This window comes from Sinohyriopsis cumingii, chromosome 17 (assembly GCF_028554795.1).
Source record: "Sinohyriopsis cumingii isolate HCF-2022 chromosome 17, ASM2855479v2, whole genome shotgun sequence".
Taxonomy (NCBI): Eukaryota; Metazoa; Mollusca; class Bivalvia; order Unionida; family Unionidae; genus Sinohyriopsis; species Sinohyriopsis cumingii.
This window is the reverse complement of record NC_142977.1, coordinates 31,769,333-31,791,555: the sequence shown is the minus strand read 5'-3', so window position 1 is coordinate 31,791,555 and position 22,223 is coordinate 31,769,333. Positions and strand designations below refer to the sequence as shown.

At 37.8% G+C, this 22,223-nt stretch overlaps 1 protein-coding gene across 2 annotated transcripts in view; it reads right to left on the bottom strand.

Moving 5' to 3' along the window:
- Positions 1–22,223, bottom strand: part of LOC149778362 (beta-lactamase domain-containing protein 2-like) — a 62,360-nt gene that overhangs the window by 22,601 nt on the left and 17,536 nt on the right. For both annotated transcript variants that reach the window (XM_089939184.1, XM_089939183.1), the window contains exon 3: positions 1,094–1,193. In XM_089939184.1, the coding sequence (XP_089795310.1) occupies positions 1,094–1,193 (100 nt within the window). The remainder of the gene's footprint in view (positions 1–1,093; positions 1,194–22,223) is intronic.

Sequence of the window (22,223 nt, the reverse complement as noted above, 5' to 3'; positions counted from 1 at the left end):
ACTGTCAGTTGGCGACTCACACAGCAATAACGCCCGAAGGGCGTTATGTAAGCTGTGTGAGTCGGCAACTGACAGTTTATACCACGATAAACTCAGAAAAAAACAACGTTAAACTCTTATAACTGAAATTTCAAATATTCGTTATGTTATTTTGTTTGCATGATTAAAAAACAGAAATCTTAATTGAGCATAGTAATACATGTTTGGGGTTTTCTGTTACGTAGCTGTTCATAGCACTTGGGATTGTCCTGTTTTATCGTAATAAGATCATCATAATACCAGTCCTTCAACCAATGAAAACCAAATTTATTCAATTTTTAAAAAAAAAAATTGTTAGAATGATCTTTTCCTTTAATGCTTACTTCGTGTCTGCCTTCACTGGCAGTGTTTATCTTATATTGTAAACATGACTCTATTTATAGAAGTGGGTATTCTTAGAAAAGTAGTTATCCTTACAGTTCATACAGAAATAAACGCAATTCATTTTTGATCACGTGTTAACATTCAGACCAATGGAAATGTTGCTTTCCTTTACCAGCTACTGGCAGTGCAATTATTTTTTACTATATTCTTAGATCTTCCACTTCAAAGCATCAATGATTTACACTATGCATGTACAGTCATAAAGCAGACATGCATTATTGCCTATCCGTTGATAAATGAAAACGAAGATCATACCAAAAGCAACATATGATTCAGGAGTCAATCTATCTTAGAATTTTTCGCCCTAAATCAATATATTTTAAAAACCGATACTAAAAGGGGAGGATAGATTAACATGCAAGACACATACCCAAGCAAACCCTTCCATATTACAGCATGTGTGCCTTTCATGCTGCTCATATTGTTTGTATAATTAGAAAATAAAGTTAACAACAATAGCTTTAACGGTGTTCAAGCCTATTTAGTGTCTCCCGAGAACTTCGTACCACGAATGGCAGCGTTCTAGGTAGATAGTGAGTTTACATAATTATTGCATATTTTACAAAGATAATATTAATTTCATCACAAGAAAATTGCAAACTGAAAACAATGAGTGCTAAATATGTCTCTTTTAAAGGAGATCTAGAGTGAATGCATTGAAATTACGTACCTGATGGCTCAATAACATTTCGACAGTAATGTTGTCCTTTCCATTCTGTGCGAATTCCGGCCAATAATGGCTTACTGGCTTCTTATAATCCAGTAGTCCCCTGTTGTGAATCAAATGGTATTAAATCACAACTGCATCCAGTACTTGAAAGTATTCGCTCTAATTGTAGTATAGTTATGGAAAGGTTTACCTAAACTTCATTTTTGATGTTTATTTACTTATTTAGTTTTGTTTCAAGTCGACTGCCCACATTACACAGGCACAATTTGATGAAATAGTTTACATTGTGATATTAAACACATGCACTAAATGTTTCAGCTCTTAAGGAATTTTGCTTCTGTAAATATTTTAATGATACATCCTGACGTTATGAAAACATAACATTTGCATGTGGTAGATATGATATATATTTGTTATAACAGTATGTTAACATTGTATCATTTGTAATAACCTCTGCTATATGCATATTCTTAAGTATATTCTTTATTATTATTAATTATTATTATTATTATTATTATTATTATTATTATTATTATTATTAATGCTCCTCAACAAGTTATAGCAGCAAATACATAAGCTTTATGTGCTGGCATGAAAGTACGAAACCAGACGCCCAGAAAGAAACCATGAACATCTGATGGGCGACCTTGTACTCTTGCACGTACTGAGACCAAGATCGAACTGTTGACAATATAGGTGCAAAACAACTACAGATTCACTGGCAAGACATTCTAATTACGCTCACAAACATTTCTCCAAGATATCAATGACAATATATAATGCATTTGAATTTAACATAACCGAGTATGTTTAGAAATATGCAAGCAATGGATAAGTCACCAATGAAACAAAATTGTTTGAAAACGATTTGAAGCTGGGATTTAAGACGTGTAGAATATGGTAGACATTACCATCTAAGCATCCCTTATCTATAACACCCTCTCCACATCATTGTTCGTCCCTTTTTGTCTATATATTTACCATACAGTAACATAGTTATTGTCTTTCCCTCCAGAAAGGGCCGCATTATCTTTTATACTTCTAGATTTAAAATAAATTCTATGAAACGAATAATACATGTCAAACGTAACTGAGCTAGATAAAAATATTGAATTTCATCTTTTTTTGTTTGAAACATTCCCTGAAAAGCTCTTGTTCCTCTTGGTCTACTTGATAACAATTGTATTTATTATTAACTACATACTTTTAAACAATTAACAGTGACAAAAAAGCCCGTAGAGAAATTAGCATCTTTAAGGAATGAGTACACCTGCTTCCTCGCTGATTCTTCGTCAAGTATGGCAGTGTAAATCGGCAGAATAGAGCAAGTCAAAGTGAATAAAACATCAAATTAGTGCCAAGAGTATGAGTTGACTTTACTTTAGATTGCACGGCATACGAAACTGTAATGTACTAGAATGTCTGAAAAAGGTTTCACATCTTGAATTATTTCCAGAGCTCATATAAAGCAAGGGGTTCAAGTAAGGGTGAGATTAACCGTGTAATTGAAGTGATCCAGAGACATACTGACTGAGATGACGCAAGAAAGCAACGGTGACAACGGTCCCGATTCACCGCAAAAAAGCGACAAATTTATATCCTTATGGGCATGCGCATGTACCAAAATCCTTAGAGGTACTTTCCTCCAGCATATTTCCAGACCAGAGACATAAGATGGGCTTATATTGAAGGTTAAATGTAAACAATCACATGTATTTGCCTATTGCAGTGCGGCTGCAGAGACTTCGTGGAGTGCAAGTGCATGCACGAAAGAGGCGGAACGAATATAAAACATTAATTTAACTTTTCTTTTAAAGGTACAAAGCTACATCGCATTAAATTGGACAGTTTTCAGAAATGTGATATAAATGTTTACGAGTTTAATATGAAATCAGTAATATCGTTATCTATAGATATTGCCTATTATTGTACAACATTGGATGGAATATAGTCTTGTCGAAGCTAGTTGTATCACAAAACGACATTCGGGAGAATAAGTGTATTAAATTGCTCATCTCAAATATCAAAATAGTAAGATGGTTCAATCATGGCATTATGAAAACAGCAAATAACGTATATGATGTAGGTATTTAAATTAATAATTACGTATCTGATGTAGGTATTTAAATTAATAATTACGTATCTGATGAAGGTATTTAAATTAATAATTACGTATCTGATGTAAGTATTTAAATTAATAATCACGTATCTGATGTAGTGCTTCTCCAGTACACATTCAAGGAAATGCAGCGAGGGAGTCTACATTCATACCAGGGCTGACGGCAATCTGTTCAACATCGCCCGTCTCCGTGCTAAGACTAAAGTCACAGAGGTACTCATCCGTGAATTGCTCTTCGCCGACGATGCAGCCTTGACATCACACACGGAAGATGGACTGCAGCAGCTGGTATGCCGCCTCTCCCATGCTTGTAAGGAATTTGGACTGACCATCAGTTTGAAGAAAACGAACGTCATGGCGCAGGACGCAGACTCCCCTCCCTCTGTCACCATCGATGGGTACAACTTGGAAGTTGTCGAGAACTTCACATACCTCGGGTCTAACATCTCCAGCTCACTCTTCATTGACTCTGAGGTGAACGGCAGGATTGCCAAGGCAGCAGCAGTGATGGCCAGACTTAACTAGAGAGTCTGGAACAACCCCAACCTCACAGAGAAGACAAAACCGCGTGTCTACCAAGCCTGCGTACTCAGCTCACTTCTCTACAGCAGAAAAACATGGACCACCTATGCAAGACATGAGAGGAAACTCAGCAGCTTCCACCTGAGATGTCTGCGGCGCATTCTGCACATCCAGTGGCAGGACAAAGTACCCAACACTGAGGTTCTAGAACGCGCCAACATGAACATCACGTTCTCCATTCTCAGCGAGAGGCGCCTTCGCTGGCTTGGCCATGTCAAAAGAATGGACCCAGGTCGCATTCCCAAGGACTTGTTATATGGGGAGTTAGCAGAAGGTGCACGACCAACTGGACGACCACATCTGCGCTGTAAAGATGTTTGCAAGAAGGATATGAAGACGGCAAACATCAATGTCAACGACTGGGAGAGCTGTGCAAACAACCGTTCCAGCTGGCGCCTAGCTGTCAGGCAGGAGTTCAAAACGCAGAGGAAGAGAGAAGAATAAAACAAGCTGAAAAGAGAGCTAGAAAGAAGGATAGACAAAAGCTTACTTTGGAGCTACGTCATCGTCTCCCGTAGACGGAAGGATGCCAAGAATCTGATGTAGGTATTTAAATTAATAATTACGTATCGGATGTAGGTATTTAAATTAATAATTACGTATCTGATGTAGGTATTTATGTTAATAATTATACAAATCTGTATCCGGCTAAATTTGCACAGCAGCTTGAAAATATTGTAACAGCGAATTGATTAGGTTTTGTGGGAATATTTGCTTGTTTAGGTGTTCTGTTGATTTTTAGTGTATATGCCGGAAAACTATTAAAATTGGTTTTAAATGTTTTAACGGGAAAAGTTATAAACATTAATATTTTAAAGCTCAATAAAATATGAACATCTGCTTTGCATAGTTGAGTTTATTTTATACATCAATAAATGTAACTAGTAAAATAAAGAAATTTAACAAGGGACTCCCTACCCCCTCCAAAAAGTAACACAGAATGTCTAGTCAAAGTGAAATTGAAAACTAAAATGGTGGACGAACAGTAGAAATTGAAAGATAAAGAGATTTTGGATAAAGCTTACAACGTAGAGAATGTCGATCGTGCCACAGACGTCAAAACAGAGTGCACTGAAGCAGCAGAGAGGGTGGACGATACGGCTTCATTATGGTATTTCTTTGTTAAACTGACAGCTTCTCCGAGATTGTGTACAGTATTGTCTGTCGACCTGTGTATGAACACATTTCTACCGACGGTCTGTTTATAAAACTCGATATAGTTCATCCGTCGGCCTCCTTCCCTGCTGCTCTGTAAAACCAAACTGTAAGTGAAATCCAATATAAGGTACAAGCAAGAGAAAAACGAAACGGTCCCCTGGTATATATGTATGCACGGCGATAAGAAATTTTCCTACACTAAGGTGGGAGGGTCCAGTTTCGGAAATTGGCCGCTGGCAAATTTGTTAACTAAAGGCTCTGGTGTGACTTTTTCAGGTATTATTCTATACTATTTAAAAATATGGATATATTTGTGAACTAGGTGTTTCGGGCTTGTATTGTTCTTGAAATTGATGACAGGCATGTACACCTTCCATAGTTACTCTGCAGTAAGTTCATAGTGAAATACCAATTATCGGCTAGGAAGAAGAGCTAGCCTCCCATAACAGTAAACACATGGGTTTGGGGCAAGTAGAATATTCAAAAACGGCTTGGATGACAACATTTTCAATTGCATCAGCCTGTTTAGTACACACTGTTTTGCAGAAGTGTCATCAAGGAAAAGGGCTTGTGTTTGCACTGTGAGCATCACATGGTGTCACAAATGACCTTCGGACATCAGAACTGTCGGTAGAAATATGGGGTTTGTGCGCATAAACTTCTTCTGCTATGAACTGGAATTGATTTCTCTGGTCATATGGATAATATTCTTATACTTTGTTTTAATATAGGTATCGAAACATATGGGCGTCACTTTTGTATTTGATATTTTATGACTTTTTTTTATTCTAGGTCGCTGATTACGCATTAACTTTATGCATACAAACTGTCCCCTGTCCCCTAGTGTGTCTATTGGTCTACCGACCTAGCCTATCAGTCAGGTTAGTTAAGTGCGGTCGCGTTTGTTTGTTATTGTTTAATTGTATGACTCTGCACTGACTATGGAATCTCGCACAGTTAAATTAGGTCGACAGCGATTTGAGGCGATTCAAAAATATGTCCTTGTCCTCGATTCTGCTAAACAACAATTACAGGCACGGCAAGAAGCTAGGGATGGATTTGTAGAAAGTGAAGCAGACTTATCTGAGCCGATTGTCGAACCAATATAAAAAATGGGTGTGGCAACTGAGACATCACAAAAAGCTGTATTCGTCTGCGAACCATTATTCGACGTACCCCTACCCCGGTGACCTCCCCAACCACAACCGGAAGAGGGAGGTATTGCCGCCAGAAAAGACTAAAGACGTTGATGTTATGGAGAAATGTCGTGAGGAGGGTATCGCCGTTATTAAGGATAACAACAAAATACTTGATATTGTAGCTTTTGGATACGATGAGAAAGAAAAATATGTAAAATCCGAGTATTTGAAAGATGTGAAGCGGGCCGATTGGACTAAGTATATGTATCTCATGCATACTGGTCTGAAGACAGCCCCAAACGAGGATCCAGATTGCAAACAATTGAGAGAAGCAGCATATGTGTATAGGCAGCAAGTAGACAAGCAAGAGGAACAACAACGCGCAGAAAGGGAGCGTTTGCTTAAACAAGCAAGGGATGAAACGAGGTATGCCATTTTAATAACTCGATCTGAATCAAAGAAGAAAAAAGCAGAAGCAACATCAGCAAGAGACCCCGACCAATCTCACTAACCAGATGGCTGGATAAGATTGATTCTGGTGCTACTGGAAGTGGTTTTGCCATACCTGGTAGCAGTACCAGTGAGAGTGGTCTTGTTACCCCGTGCCCCAGTAACGTCCTTGCCGACGTTGATAGAAAAGAGATATTAATTGGTGGGCGACAGACTGGCAATAATTCTCCTGACATTATCAATGAAGCACCGGCTATTTGTCAGCGTTATTTACTGGTGGTACAATGAATAGTAATGATTATTGGTCACTTACAGCAGCAGCGAGGGTGAACAGACCTTTTGCTGAAACGTTATTTTGAAAACTAAAACCTAATACATAAAAAACAATATAAGGGTAATAACGCTAAACCAAAGCCTCTAACTCTATGGAGAGTTTCTTTAATTGGGTTAGTTTGTTTTGTTACTTTATCTTTGTCGTTAGTGTTGTCGAAAAGAATGCGCGTGTGTTTACTCAACGGACGTTTCATTGAGGATGCACCTCCTCTGCTGCTTTAATTAAATCAGTCTCTCATCCAAAGATTTTATCAAGTCCTATACGATATTGTGATCGAGGATCGGATAAATTTATTGATATAAATCCGTGTTGGGTTGACTGTGCTCGCGAAAAGAAGTTTTTAGATTTAATTATATCCATGTCTCCGCTACACTACGTCTGGTGAATATTTCGCGAAGTATATGTATTAACTCCGTTAAATACAACTAAAACATTACAGTTGTCTCTGGTCACTTTTGGTAGTTGTGTATATCGCTGAGTAACATAAATCACGTCTGTGTTTTTATGACTGCCTCTGGAAAATATTCTAGCTGGATTTGACTGTTTATCTCACATTACATCATCATATACTACTAAATTATTAACAAAGCCATCTAGTTCATCTACCGACGGGGTTTCATCAATATCTGTAATAAATTTAATAATATCATTACCGTCCTCGACGGAGATACTAAATACAACTTATCCCACTTGAGCCATCTCATTATCAAATTAAGTAATATTTTCATTTTACCAGACACAGATGGACCTATTATTATCATTCTGATGGAATTTGGTAATGCTGAAATATGTTGGACTGGTTCTTGCTTTCATGTCGCTGAGAAATCAATGACATCCATGTTGTAGAAATATAATAAATAATACGAATTTATATTGCATTCGATGCAGAACATCCACGCCCCACAAGTGGATTAACAACTAAGATAACAAAAAATAAAAAGCCTGCACTTACAGGTAAATGTGTAAAATGTGGTACAAAAAAAATAGGATATAATTATTGAGGTCCTGGCACTCGACTTGATAGCAAAGACCAACAAAGACCTGGTGAATATCCTATAAACGCTATTGATAAAGCGTGTCATGTTCATGATGTAGCTTATACAAGTAAAGATCTTCAGCAACGACATATTGCAGATGTGAAGTTAATTCATGCATTCTATAAAAAATAAATCTTTCAGAGAATCATTAGCTAATTGGTTGATAAGATATGCGATGAAATGGAAATTATTATTCGGAGCCAGTAATTAATCAACCGATTATTATAAAATAATGGAATCGATTTCTTATACACCAAGGGGATATTAGAAGGGTTGAGCAGTTATTAGTATAATCCCTGATGCAGCAAATGGTACACGTTCTGTTGCTGCAAAATGGTTAGCACGAATGGCAATATGACAAATGTAACTATCACCAACTAAAACAATTTAGCATGCACATTTTGATGTCAGCATTCCTAATGAAGTTCATCGAGCAGATACTTTATATTTACCACATGATACTATTAAAACTGGAAGCAATCACGTACATAGAAACACGCGTTAACTGTCGTTGACGCTACAAATAGATATAAGGAAGTGGAACCATTATCAACTAAAACAGCAAATGAATTTTCTTCTGCTTTTCAACGAATTTATCAACTAGGACCCTAACGATGGCCACACCTATGACAGGTTGATCCTGGCAAAAGAATTTTTTGGTGCAGTATCATATCGGATGAAACAACATAATGTCAAATTCAGACGAGGACATACTGCAATTCATCGTAATCAGGCAATTGTTTAACGATTTAATCGAACTCTCGCTGAGTGGTTATTTGGATATCAATATGCAAAGGAAGTAATTCAGAAAGATACGAGGTCTCGCGAATGGGTTGCAAGATTACAAATTTGATAGGTGCGCTAAATAATGAAATTACTCGAACTGCCATGAAACCCGTTATTGCGATTACAAAAAAAAAAACAAAAACATACCAATACAACGACATGAATTTTTAAAACAACCAGTATTAGGTAATGTTAGTGTCAGGTATTTATATGAACCCGGTGAACTTGACGAGGGTAAAAAAGGAGCGACAGATCCTCTTTGGAGTATTACAGCACATACAATTTCTAGCGTGGTAAGATCCACGTTTAGACCTGCAATCTATAGATTAGATTCAACGGCTCCTCAACGTGGATTTGTACGCGAGCAATTACAAATCATTCCTGAAGACACACAATTACCACAGCATTCACTTTTGTAAACAAGCACCTCGACGTCGATTACAGGTCATTATTACATTTTTGCGTGTATTACCAAACTTACTATTACTTCTGTGTACGGTAAATTTTCTAGGATTAATATTTGAATACTGCCACAACATTACTGTTTTACAGCTCGCACAATGATTATTTTGCTGTTGATTCATTGTCACGATAACATCAGCTGCGGGATCAAAGTCGCGCTTTTTTTGTCACACTGTTTATAACTAATTTTGTTCTTACTATATCATTGTCAATAACATCCATATTAACAGTAGTTTCTGTGAAGTCTATTACAATTCTCCGCATTTGAGATATTCTTCTGACTCGAGACACTGCGAGATAAACTACATTTGACCATTCGATACGATCATCGATGATCCAAACATTTGTATCAGAGATAGTTAATCCTTGTGATGAATGAACTGTCACTGCGTATCCTAGCATCCACGGAGTTTTGTCCATAGTCCGCGCTCTCAACAACACTGACAGGAACTAAAACAATATCATTTAATCCAAGATTTTGTTTTTCTGACGATCCTGGTATATCAACGTCGACATTCTGTTGTCGCGTATCAACCGGTCGATAACACAATTGTACAGGTAGATTTGAAAAAAATTCATTATGTAACATAAATAAGTGATGCTGAAGTCTATTATGAATTATCTTTCAACTTGCAACTGTCAAATCATTGGTCTCCATAAATTCCAAAAATTATTAATAGGAGTTTCTGAAATTATTTCACGCATTATTTCACATTGAATTTTATTAATTAATTCTTAATTAAGCGATCTATGATCATCAGTTATTTCTTCATAATAGTCTACAAAATCCCTCAGCCATCCATGTGGAGACAGTCCAACAAAAGGTGGTGATTGACCATGATCGACACACATTAATACAGCAGTATTTTTCTGTCAATAACCATTCAAGAAATATTTTTAATATTTCTAATGAAACAGTACATATTTCATCCCAAACAATCCTTGGAATATATTTCTCTCCCATTCGTTCTCCCTTCCATCAAAATAATTTGTGATAAATGCATGATTTAATATTTCTTTCTTTCATTTCTCTTGCGAATCTGTGTGTAGGCGTTAATACAACTATTTCTGAACAACTGTTCCAGAATAATTCAATCACACGAATTGTTTCACCACAACCGCCAGGCCCATTGAGATAAATTGTTTTATGTCTAAGCTACAGAATCAAATACAGATCGTGCTGATGACAGTTTTGATAGTTGAATTTTTGGGTACTAAATATCCTTAATTTCATCGTCTTTGGATTCAGAATAATTAAGTATATTTTCTTGTTTTAGTCTCCATTCTCTCAATGATGCATAAGTGCCGATATGTAGTTGCAATAGTAATCCTGTATTTTTTTATTGATATAAAATGAATCTGTAGTGACTATGACAATAAACTCAGAAACTCTATTTAACATCGGTAATATATTTATGGAAAGGTACGCAAATATTGAAGATCTTAAATGAGTAAACTGCGGTGACTCACCGTCAATATAACTCACAACTGTAGTTCCATCTGATAAATTAACATTACCTCGACTTATAAATGTATTTATATTCGTTGTATCAGCAAATATAAAATCTAGTGCAGCATCATCTATAATCAGTATTGTACAATATCGTTTATGATCACATGATCCTGCTTGGGTGAATTTACCGATTATTTTTCTGCCCAGACGTTTGACGATTTTATTCTTAAAAACAGTTATATCGGGATTTTCGTCATCATATTATTTCTTTTGTTGTGGTAGCCAAACTCCTTTCTGCGGGCGATATGATATAATTGCTTCACTTACTGTAAACAATAATAGTATTTTTACATCGAGCATATACCGTAATAATACTGTTGGTGCCCATATTTTTTCTGAAAAATGTTTGCCAGACAAAAAAAATCTGTTGAAGATTTTCGGCAAAATTAAATGACTCGATACAAGCGAATCCAGTCAAATCAAAATGTGGTAATGGTCCATTTATCGATACTCTGGTCATTTCGTGTGTGGGATATTCAAATCACTCAAAACACTTAGAACGTTCTCCTATTTCAAGAAAACTTCCAGAATAATAAGAAACCATATCAACTGACATAATATCTCTATACTCGTACCTATTATTGCATAATCCATCGTGTCCGTACTCGAGACAACTGCGTTGTATTTCTTCAAGAAAATACAACCGTGCTAGTTTCCACGAATGTTTGTCTCTAGCAAAATGAGCAGCAACTGAAGGAACAGTAAAACAATTACTCAGTAATTGTTCAGTATCGTCATGGATATATTTCAACGCAAGATTTTTCTTTTCTTCATGGAGAGATTCTGTACGATAAATAACTTCATTAGGCCGTACAAACTGATCACAATTTCCATTATCTGAACTTTGAAATAACCACATTGATACAGGGTCATTCTTACTTATTTCGTTAATAAAATTAAATATATCTTCTTGATAAAATTTAACAGTTCGATTTCGTGGAAATAGTGTTACTGCATTAGCCCACGCATGTTCATTATGATCAACATATTCGCAGATTATATTTCTTGGACAACGTCGACTTCATTATTTCCTCCGCCACACGCCATACTAAAGCTCGGACAATGCCGAACTATTTGGCGGCGGTACATATCGATGGAAATTATGTGTTCGTATGTTTGTGGATATACAGACACTATACGCAGTGGGAGTTTTATGGTATTTTCCCAGTATTTAATCGTTTACATTTCTTACTTTCTGTGACAACCTCAAGGTTCTGCAGGCAATTATTTCTTGGACTCGAATCAATATGATTGATAACAAAACCTCGCCATATCACGCCATTATAACACTTGTACACAAACCTATGCGAGGGACAAGTTTTGCCCCCCTAACCAGTATTAGTAAGAAAGCCGACTGTTTGTTTTTACAATGTCTTATCTCATCCTAGTGTGTGCTTCATAATTGCTGATAACAGGATGCTCTCTAAACGTTTGAGTTGGAGTATTAATACTCCGAGTGTTTACACTCTCAACTTTATCGTGGTTGTTTCCTTGCTCCATCTGTATGGTAAATATCATTTTTCTAAATTATAATTGATCGATCGAAGAAGAAAAGAAAAAATAACGAAACAAATAATCACTAGATCGCCGACTTTACTCAGGGTCGTTTAATGTCAACATCGTTGATACTAGTATCACGAATGCTAGTATCAAGGCAGGTTGTAGCTGATAAATCAGCCGGGGATGGTGATCCCGAAATTCTCGCGAGATATTCGCTTGCATCCTTCATGCCAGCATTTACGACTGGAGGAGTGCTTTATGTTGGAGTCGTTTTTCTTCTTATCATAATACCATTTTAACCCTCTGTATTTTCTACTTCCAAACGTCACGAACAACATCGTCGCACCCGGATCCCTTTATTACATTATAAACACGGTTTGGGTCCTTGACTCCCCTATCGCAAACTTTGTATATGATACGCACAACAAGTATTGTAACACGCCTTCTCACACAGGGTGGTGGATCCAATAGGCAACCACTTACAATTATTCTTTGCTCAAGCTATATGTATACAAGTTGAAGTTTAATTTAAATATATATTTTCCTTTGTTATATAATGGAGGAATATGCATGAATATCTGCGATAGGGCATGGGGCTCTTAGTCGTCGGAGCGGGCGATTTGATCTTGACAGACTGGCCACGACATCCCCCCCCAACAGTGGGTCTAGCAGCTGGGGGTCATCGAAATATTACTTGATCGTATCCGTGGGGCCAAGAGCCAGTTTAGACGCGATTCAAGTGTGGTCAACACTGAGAGTCAGATCCTTGCGAGAGTCGCTAGAGACCCCGGGTATGAATACTAGTCACATGATCGATGCTACCATGAATGACCAACGATCAGCAGAAAGCGTGGATTATTTAAAAGACGGATAAAGATAGTTTTCAGAGTAAAATATATTGTTGCTATTGTTGCCTTGGCTGAAGAGGACAACTTGTTGACAAGGGAGATGTAACTTGGATTATCCGCGATAAACGTGACCCTGTTCGCGAATCACGAAACCGCGGAGGCGCTAGCATCACAGGGGTGGCTGTATTAGATAAAAATTCTAGACCAGAAGTTTTAACTGGGGTGGACAAACCCTATTAGGATAAAGCCTATCCGATGACTGCAGTGGTTTATGCTATTTATTCGTTAAATGAGCATGATGTTAATGCGCTTGCAACAATGCGATGGTCACTGGCGACGGGATAGTGTGCGGGTGGGGGCGACATTTTAAATTGTGCCGCCCAGAGAATCACATAACACTTTAAGAACAGATTACGAGGGAAGGGTCTGAGACCGTTACGACGTGATAAAATAAATTAATGGGATTTCCTGTCACGGTTCAAATAATAACCGGCGAGGTTTTGTACAGCACCAAGTACATGAAAAATGGAGCTCCGATTATACTAAATGACCATAACGCTCACGCCTGGACGTCAAGTATAACCTATTTTCCACGAGATAAACGAGTTAGATTTGTCCCCCCTTGTCTCCGACAAGGCTTACAACACTGGGAGGGGGATACTGAATGTGATGTATTTGAGTATATTCGTGAGATCAGTAAAACTGATCCAATGTCTATGTGGTTGTTTCAGAGTGATGATGAGAGAAGACAATTTGATCAGTTTGTGCGACAGTGCGGAAATCTTTATTGTGCGAAGTCGTTTTATACAACGATGACTGAAGTCACACGAAAATATACCGACGACAACAAAGAGATAGAACGATTACAGAGTAATTGTTTTGTGTTCCGTCTCTAGTTATCCATTTTGCCCAGAAGAAAAATTCATTGAGACCAACGTCGAAAGAAGTTCTGGAAAATATTCAACGATCGTGTGTCGATGATGGCACGGAGGTCTGTGGAATACCAAATATGATATCAACGAAGTTATTTCAGTTGATATGGTGGCATGTTACCCTGGAAATTTTCTTGGGATGGGTGAGTGTGCCCCGTATTTTAAACGATTTGGGCATCCTACCCATGAGATTACTAGTGTATCGATAAATGGACCCCTACCCAACTTCGACTAGACAGGAATTGTATGTGCATCATTTGAATTTGCTAAGGGGATTCATCCTGTTATTGTAGCTTGGTTTAGCCGACATGTTAATAAACCTAATCAGGCGATAAAACCCAACGATTACTGTGCGAAAAATGAACGTGGCTGGTATCCAATAGTATTATTAAGATATATGCTTGATGCGGCGATATTGTTATCGCTGACAGTGAGTGAGACAAAAATAATTTCGCATCGACCACGAAAACAAGTTTGGATGCCAGAACCCGGTGATAACTGCCAGACGTCACTTGCAAAAGATTTAGGCAGAAAATCGTTGGTAAATTTACACAAGTAGCCTCATCGCATCCTATACGAAGTTGTACTTGATTAATTATCGACAAGGCCGAACTTAATTTTATAATCAAGACACAACAAGCGTACTCAGAGTATGTTTTCTTGAACGATGGAACTAAACTGGGCACTTTTGTGTGTTACTGTTAAGGGAATTCACCGCAATGTATTCATTTACGTTCTTCGATGCTAGCTTATGTGAGTATAAATCTTATAGCAGCGATAAACATATTTCTTCATGCAGAAAATATTGGATTGTTACATGAATGTGATATTGGAATCTGTAATGCTCCATGGGGCAGTTGGTGAGTGAAGAAAGAGATGATACTTGATTATTCAGAATCTGCAGATTATAAGCCGCTACCTGAATGTTACAGGAACACACAGTTGTCACCATCGTCCTCAGCTCAACCTGTCCACGACCATGTTCTTATGCATAAAACTGTTTATCTTAATAGGCCGGCAGATCCGAGAAGACAACACGTGCAATAAACTTATTTCTGAACCAGGAGTTCTGCAAGAACTTTGATGTGGTGGTGCTGACTCCGACTCACCGGCTCGCCAGAGAGATGAAACAACGTGGCGTTAAGTCACATACCTATCACGGTTTCTTTCGATAGAAGGGAGACGCCTGGACCCAAGAATGGGCGCGAAATATATTCTTAAGATTATTAACTGTAATGAGATTTGCACTGTATCTGAAGACGTGTTAAATGTTTGTTCCATGGATGTTGACGACAAATACAGTCGTGATTATGTTCGGCGATCACGGCCAACACCCACCCTTTGTCGGCGAAACCCCACACTGGTAGTCAAAGGAACCTGGATTATAATGAGGAAATGCTCGAGGACCACAGGGCAATCGATGAGTCGTTGAAATAATTTACAACATTAATACGACTACAGCCGGATAGCGTCCAGTGCACGATGATGCGTAAATTAATGCTAGTAACAGCAAATGGGGATTTTTGGAAGTTATGGCAACTTAGTGACCTGATAGTTGCCTCACGGAAATCTGTTCGTGATTTACTTCAGCAGCGATAATGTCTGCTTCATCAAGAGAAATATCCAGGTCTACGTGTCCCATTGTGTTATCGCCCAGCAGATATACGTAAACGAAATACTGATGTATCGATTCCTGGGACCAATGAGAAACAAAAACTTGTACTGAATGATATTGTTGTCGTCATGGTGGATGCAGTTGAAAAAGTACTCAAGGTTGCAACATCGTGCTGGAACCTAGGACATGCTATAACTATATGTTCATCCCTGGGAATAACTATTTCGGGTAAAACGATTTGGACAATCGATGACCGCATCGAATGGTCAAATTTAGTTTATTTAGCCGTATCAAGAGTGACGAAAATATCTCAGCTAGGGAGGGTTGTCCATGAATATATTCAGGATAAAAGTATGGACAAGAATCGCACTCAGAGCAATGGTGATGATATAATAAGGAAACAATTACCTGGGTATCAGCAAAGTGACTTTGTTTTTGATGTGTCGGCGAGTATGACGTTGAGACAACAAAAAATAATCACATTGCGACCTGTAACGAAGGAATGTTGTGGCAGCAGTATTCAAATAATTATCCAAGACAAATTACCGTAGATGGAATTAATAGTGGACATACTCGTGAAAATGTGATGCTGACCTGTCTTGAGTGTAATCGACATCGATGGTGGTGGGTCAGTAAACCTTCACTTTCGGGAGGGCGGTGTTAATTGAGTATTTTCAGGAATTACTTGTAACTGTTCAAGGGCTAATCCTCGTTGAAGAGCAGTTGAATAGAATCTGTAGATTGCAGGTCTACCCGCGGATCTTACCACGCAAAAAAGTGTATGGGCGGTTACACTCCAGGCTAGATCAGTCGCTTTTTTTACACCCTCCTTCAAGCTCCCAAGGGTCATGTAAGTATCTGACAGTGACGTTACCTAGTACTGGTTGTTTTGAGAAAGAGTCATGTCATTGTACAGGTATGCATTTTTTCGTGATTGCATTGATGGACTTCACCGAAATTCCATGTGTAATTTCATTATTTAATGCAGCTATCACACTTGGTAGTCTTGTAGCCTATTCACGAGATCTTTTGCGTATGGAAATTTCTTGAGTACAGTAATACCCAAATAAATCAACGATTTCCTGATCACGCTGTAAGGCAGTGTGTCCTTGTCTGATTCTGACTCTACGATTTTGCATCATCGATGTTACTGCGCCCAAAAAGTGTGGCTATTGCAAGGTCCCTCGTCGATAACTACGTTCAAACGCAGAGGAAACATCGGTCACTGTCTTAGCTAATAACGGCTCTGCTTTATTGTATCTATTTGCAACGTCAACGACAGTTAATACATATTTATAAATGCGTGATTGACGTCTGCCAGTTTTAATAGTGTCATGGTGTAGAAACAAATATCGACCTGATGAACCTCATTGGGGGTACTGACATCAAAATGTTCATACTGAATTTGTTTCGCGGTATATAAATTTGCCCTATTGCCTGTCGTCCTAACCAATTTGCAGCTGCAGCACGTGCAACCCTTGCAGTGTCAGCAAGTTTACTAATAGCAGCCCTTCCCTACCAGTTTCCCTTTGGACTATAATAAATGGGCTCCATTGTTATTATTATTATTATCGGCCGATTAATTGCATAGCCCCTTACACTAATTTACCTTTTATCGCAGATCTTACCAGCCGATTAGCTAGTTATTCTCGCAGATTTTTATGTTTTGCTGACTTTGGCGTGTGTATCAACTTCACGTCTGCGACATTCGTTGTTGTAAATACGGAGTTTAATAAGCAGCATCAGGAACAAAACACGCCTGGTCAATCGCATTGACGGGAGACTCTTCTGGTTTGGGTTGATTTCGCTCATCGAGTCGAATATCATGTCGGGTTTCAGGACCACAATAATTATATCCAGGAAGATGTTTTTCGCCAGGATACTTAGCCCATGGAGTCCCTGGTAATTTTCCAAGTGAAGCAGTTATATCACCACCCGACATCTCACGAGACGAAATAAACTTGTATATTTTGGTCCTACATTTCACACACTTCCGGTCAGTGCACGCCTTTTATTCCCCGTCGTTATTGTTGCTAATTCACTGGTACCAGCAAATCTCTTTCACCGAACGCAATATAAATTCATAGTATTCGTTATATTTGGTATTAATATGGATATCATTGACTTCTCAGCGACGCGAGAAATAGAACACGTCAAGCATCATCCAGCATTGCCAAAGTCTATTCAAGCAATTATCATAGGGCCATCCGTGTCTGGAAAGACTCAATTATTACTCGGCATTATAATGAGACGGCTTAAGTGGGATACATTTTATTTAGTGGAGCCATCTGCAGATGATCAGCGATGCTATTATGTTCTTAAGAATTTTAATAGGAATGCGAACGAGATAAATCAGATGGTATTATTGATTTTATTACCAATTATCGATGAATCCCCCGTCGGTCCATGACCTTAATGGGGATATCCATAACATCATAATATATGATCATGCAATATTAGACAAACAATCAAATCCAGCTCGGATATTTTCTCCATATTTTATATTTTACTCAGCGATATGCTCAAATACATCAAGTCATCAGAGATAGCTGCAACCTTTTGATGGTCTTAAACGGGGCTGACACGCTACAACATATTCATCGGACTTAGTGTTCAATGGACAATAATTTGATTAAGTTTAAAAACTTCTCTCAAGCTCAAACGACCCTACAAGGATTTGTCACGATAAATGTACATGACCCTAGATCGAGGTATCGAACTGGTCTCGATAACATTTTTGGTTGAGACACCATACTCTCTGTCACCCTTTCATTTATTTTCCCCGCACACTGCAATCACGTCAACAATCACAACAATCACATACACTTTAAGGCCGGACGAGTTGTCGCCCATTTTGACCCACTTCACGAAAATAACAAACCCGGACGACCGCACTTAACTAACCCGATTCTCACTGTGTCAGAAAATAGAACCAGTTAGCGTGGGAAAATTTCTTATTGCCATGTGTATAAATACCAGGGGACCATTTCGTTTTTTGCTCGCTTGTACATTATATTGGATTTCACTTTTGGTTTCACAGTTTGGTTTCACAGAGCAGCAGGGAGGGGGCTGACGGATGAACTGTATCGAGTTACATAAACAAACAGTCGGTAGAAATGTGTATATAAACAGGCCCACAGACAGAAGCTGCCAGTTTACCAAATAAATAGCATAACGAGGCCGTATGATCCACTCTCCCTGCCGCTTCTAAACAATAATAATTACAACAAAGGATACCATACGATTATAAAAACTTTAACTCATGACTATTTAAGTTTTCGTCCTTTTTTTGTAGAACCTTAATATTAATAATGTAGCACGGACAAAGTCTGAAGGACTCTCAGTAAATAACGAATTGAATCCAGGTTACAGATTGAAGCTATTACTGCAGGGGATACAAATATGTTTTACTACACAATCTGCAGGAATGAAACAGGGACGACTTTAATTTCAGACTTTTGTTGCATTTTAACAATTATCAAAAATGCAAGAACAACGTCAGAGACGGAACAACTGATAACGATAAAAGCTACGAATGTATAGATATTGAATGCCTAAATTACAATTTAAGGTTCAAGTTCATAGTGGTAACAAATAGCAAATTTATAATGTGTATAACAATCCTAAAGGCTTCAGCATCGATTGATCTACAAACACCCCCCAAATATCGTCTGATATTGTTGTGGGTCTATGCAATACAAATATTTGTACATCTCCCCCTAGTACATCAATAATCCACAAAAGCCCCCATTTAAATTATACCGTCTACAGATTATATGCATCTTAAAATGTCATCGAGACTTACATCATACAATACTAATGGTTTTTACAGGCAATTACAAAGACGTACCATAATGTGAGATATATAAATGAATCTGGTCATTTATGTTAACTTTTAAAAATTACAAAAAAGCAAAATAATAAAACAATAACTGGTGAGCCAGTCAAATAATTTGATTAAGTTTTGTTCAAGAACGCGTGAGAGCCCAAATACGTACGTCTTTGGAGAAGAATACGTTTGAAACGTTTTTAACATGGGGATGAAAACAGCCAATACATTAACTGTATAGTAGAATAAAGAGATATTAAATTCTCAAAGTACAATATTAATTAAAATATATTTTTTTAGGTACTTAAGACATTTTAAAGTAGAAGACGGCATATTGTCTAAAACACTGCAAGCGTCGATAATAGTAAAAGACAGGACATAAAAATACCGATCATTCAGCTATATTTAATACATGAGCAAAGAATACATAATCAAGTAGATCTTTAAGAAAGCTGCACGGGGCGGCATTTAAGATTATCGTTACATTTTTAAACAACGATTCGACACATTGGCAAATGGTATAAAATTCTTGCAAACAGGAAAGGAAAGAGTATGGAAAAATCGAACAATCAACATTTTTGTTACAAACTGGCAAATAATTTTGTCAAGTTGATATATATTGCAACGCTGTCCTGAGAAAGTCAACATTGGAGCTACCAACCATAATCGCTTGATAGGAACCCATGTCAAATTATCATTTTCAAAGGGAAGCTGATGTGCACCGTAGTTCGCAGGTTCTATGCTGTCTAAAGTCTGGCGAAATAAATGAGTATCTTAGGATCAATTTAGGAACCACTGCTCACGATTTGCCAGAGTAAATTGTGGCGTACACTTTAGAAGTAGTGTGAATTTAAACTGACGACCTTGGTCGAAATTCTTTCGTCTTAAATATCCTGAGAGAGGAGAAGTCTGACTCCATGGAAGCCTAAAAGAACAGTGCTGTCCTCGTTAAGCAAGAAAAGGGGACCAGGTGGCTTTTTGTAAGAAATGACAAGGTTTAGTGCTAGGTCGCACAATTTATGAAGGAGAACATCATTAAGGTGCGCAACTGTAACTTACCTTCGTAATTTTCTTTTTAGGATCCATATTATGTATCGATTATTCAATTTCATGGAAATATGTTGATGCTAGAGTTGTTATGCAATTTACCTCTTTAATTTTACAGTTACTAGTTCGTTGATAGCATTGACGACTGCATGCCAACCAAGTTTTCAAATATGTAGGATTTCACATAGTTATATAAAATAATTTCCTTTGTCTGTTAAGACGATATAGATTATCAAGAGTTAACGACAATCGCATATTTAGATCTGATTTTGTAATGTTTGAATAATCTTATAAGTTAGGGAATGCTGTGAGATAGAATTTTGTGAATTTTATGCAATAGTAATCGAGCATGTGGTAGCGTAGATAGAGATACGGTAATGTTGGAAATACCGCTTACGCGTTAACTTATGTCCGGTCGCTGTGAAGCGAGGGTGATGTTCTATGAGATTAAGTCAGAATGTATGCAGTGTGGATAGCTAGTATGTTTCTGAGTAATGTAAGTGAGGGATTTTATATACGTGTAGAAAGTGTACATATAGAGATTTAGGGGTAACTTTGTCCTTTAAGGAACAGCTTTCTGAGGTGAGACACGACAGTCCGAAGAAAAGAAGTGACGAGTTCAGAATATAGGACTAGGAAGTCCAGTAAGGGGTGACGCGTAGAGAATAGGAAGGCTCGAGGAAATAGGAAGACGTTGATACACGGTCAAGGGAGGAAGGTGATGCAGTCAGTCGTGGGCATTGCGCTCTTTTCACCACTCGTTATTTGATGAAATAAGTCCAAATTAGACATTGTTAATAAATTATGTTGTGATAACGTAGATTGAACTTGAGTTGCCGCTAATAAGTGTTATTGATTAAATTGTGTTATTTGTTTTGTCTAAGGGGGCTCATATTGCATGTTTTCTTCACAATAGTCTTGCTTAGTTCTCTGTAGATATTCTCTATATTCACTTCCACCGGGCTATACAATCTAGGGAGGTCATTCCCTAGATAACGTCAGCTAAATCCAATTAACCACCCCTCATACTAAGAGGGCGACGTTACACACACAAACACACACATCTCTCTCTCTCTCTCTCTCTCTCTCTCTCTCTCTCTCTCTCTCTCTCCCGAGTGGACGAGTGGTCTAAAGCGCTCACCATTCCGGATCACTGCCATCTCACCTCTGTCTGCGTGGGTTCGAGTCCAAGGCTCGGCTAGCGTGGGTACGCGGGAAAGCCTGCCAGCAGCTTCTCGTGGGTCGGTGGTTCCTCCCTGGGTTTTCCAGGGTTCTTCCTCCACCAGTTATACTGGCCGCCATGTACAGCCTATCTTGTGCTGAAAAATGGCGTTAAACCCTAGAACAAGAACAAGAACAATCTCTCTCTCTCTCTCTCTCTCTCTCTCTCTCTCTCTCTCTCTCTCTCTCTCTCTCTATATATATATATATATATATATATATATATATATATATATATATATATATATATATATATATATATATATATATATATGACTGTAATACTAAAATCTGAGCTGGATGTCTTAAAAGTCAAACAACTAAAGCAAGCAAAACGGATAACGAAATTAGCAAGCTAATGTATTATTTCAACTATAAAATTACTACATGGAAAGTAAGATAACTGTTAACTCTAGTACAATGTCAGAGCTGAATACGAAGTATTTGACAGAGGTAAATACAATAATCGATTACAGGAACAAATTTAATTTGTATGAAAGCGAAATAAACTTTGTTGATCCAGCCTATCAATTATGCACTATATATTTGAGCGATAAG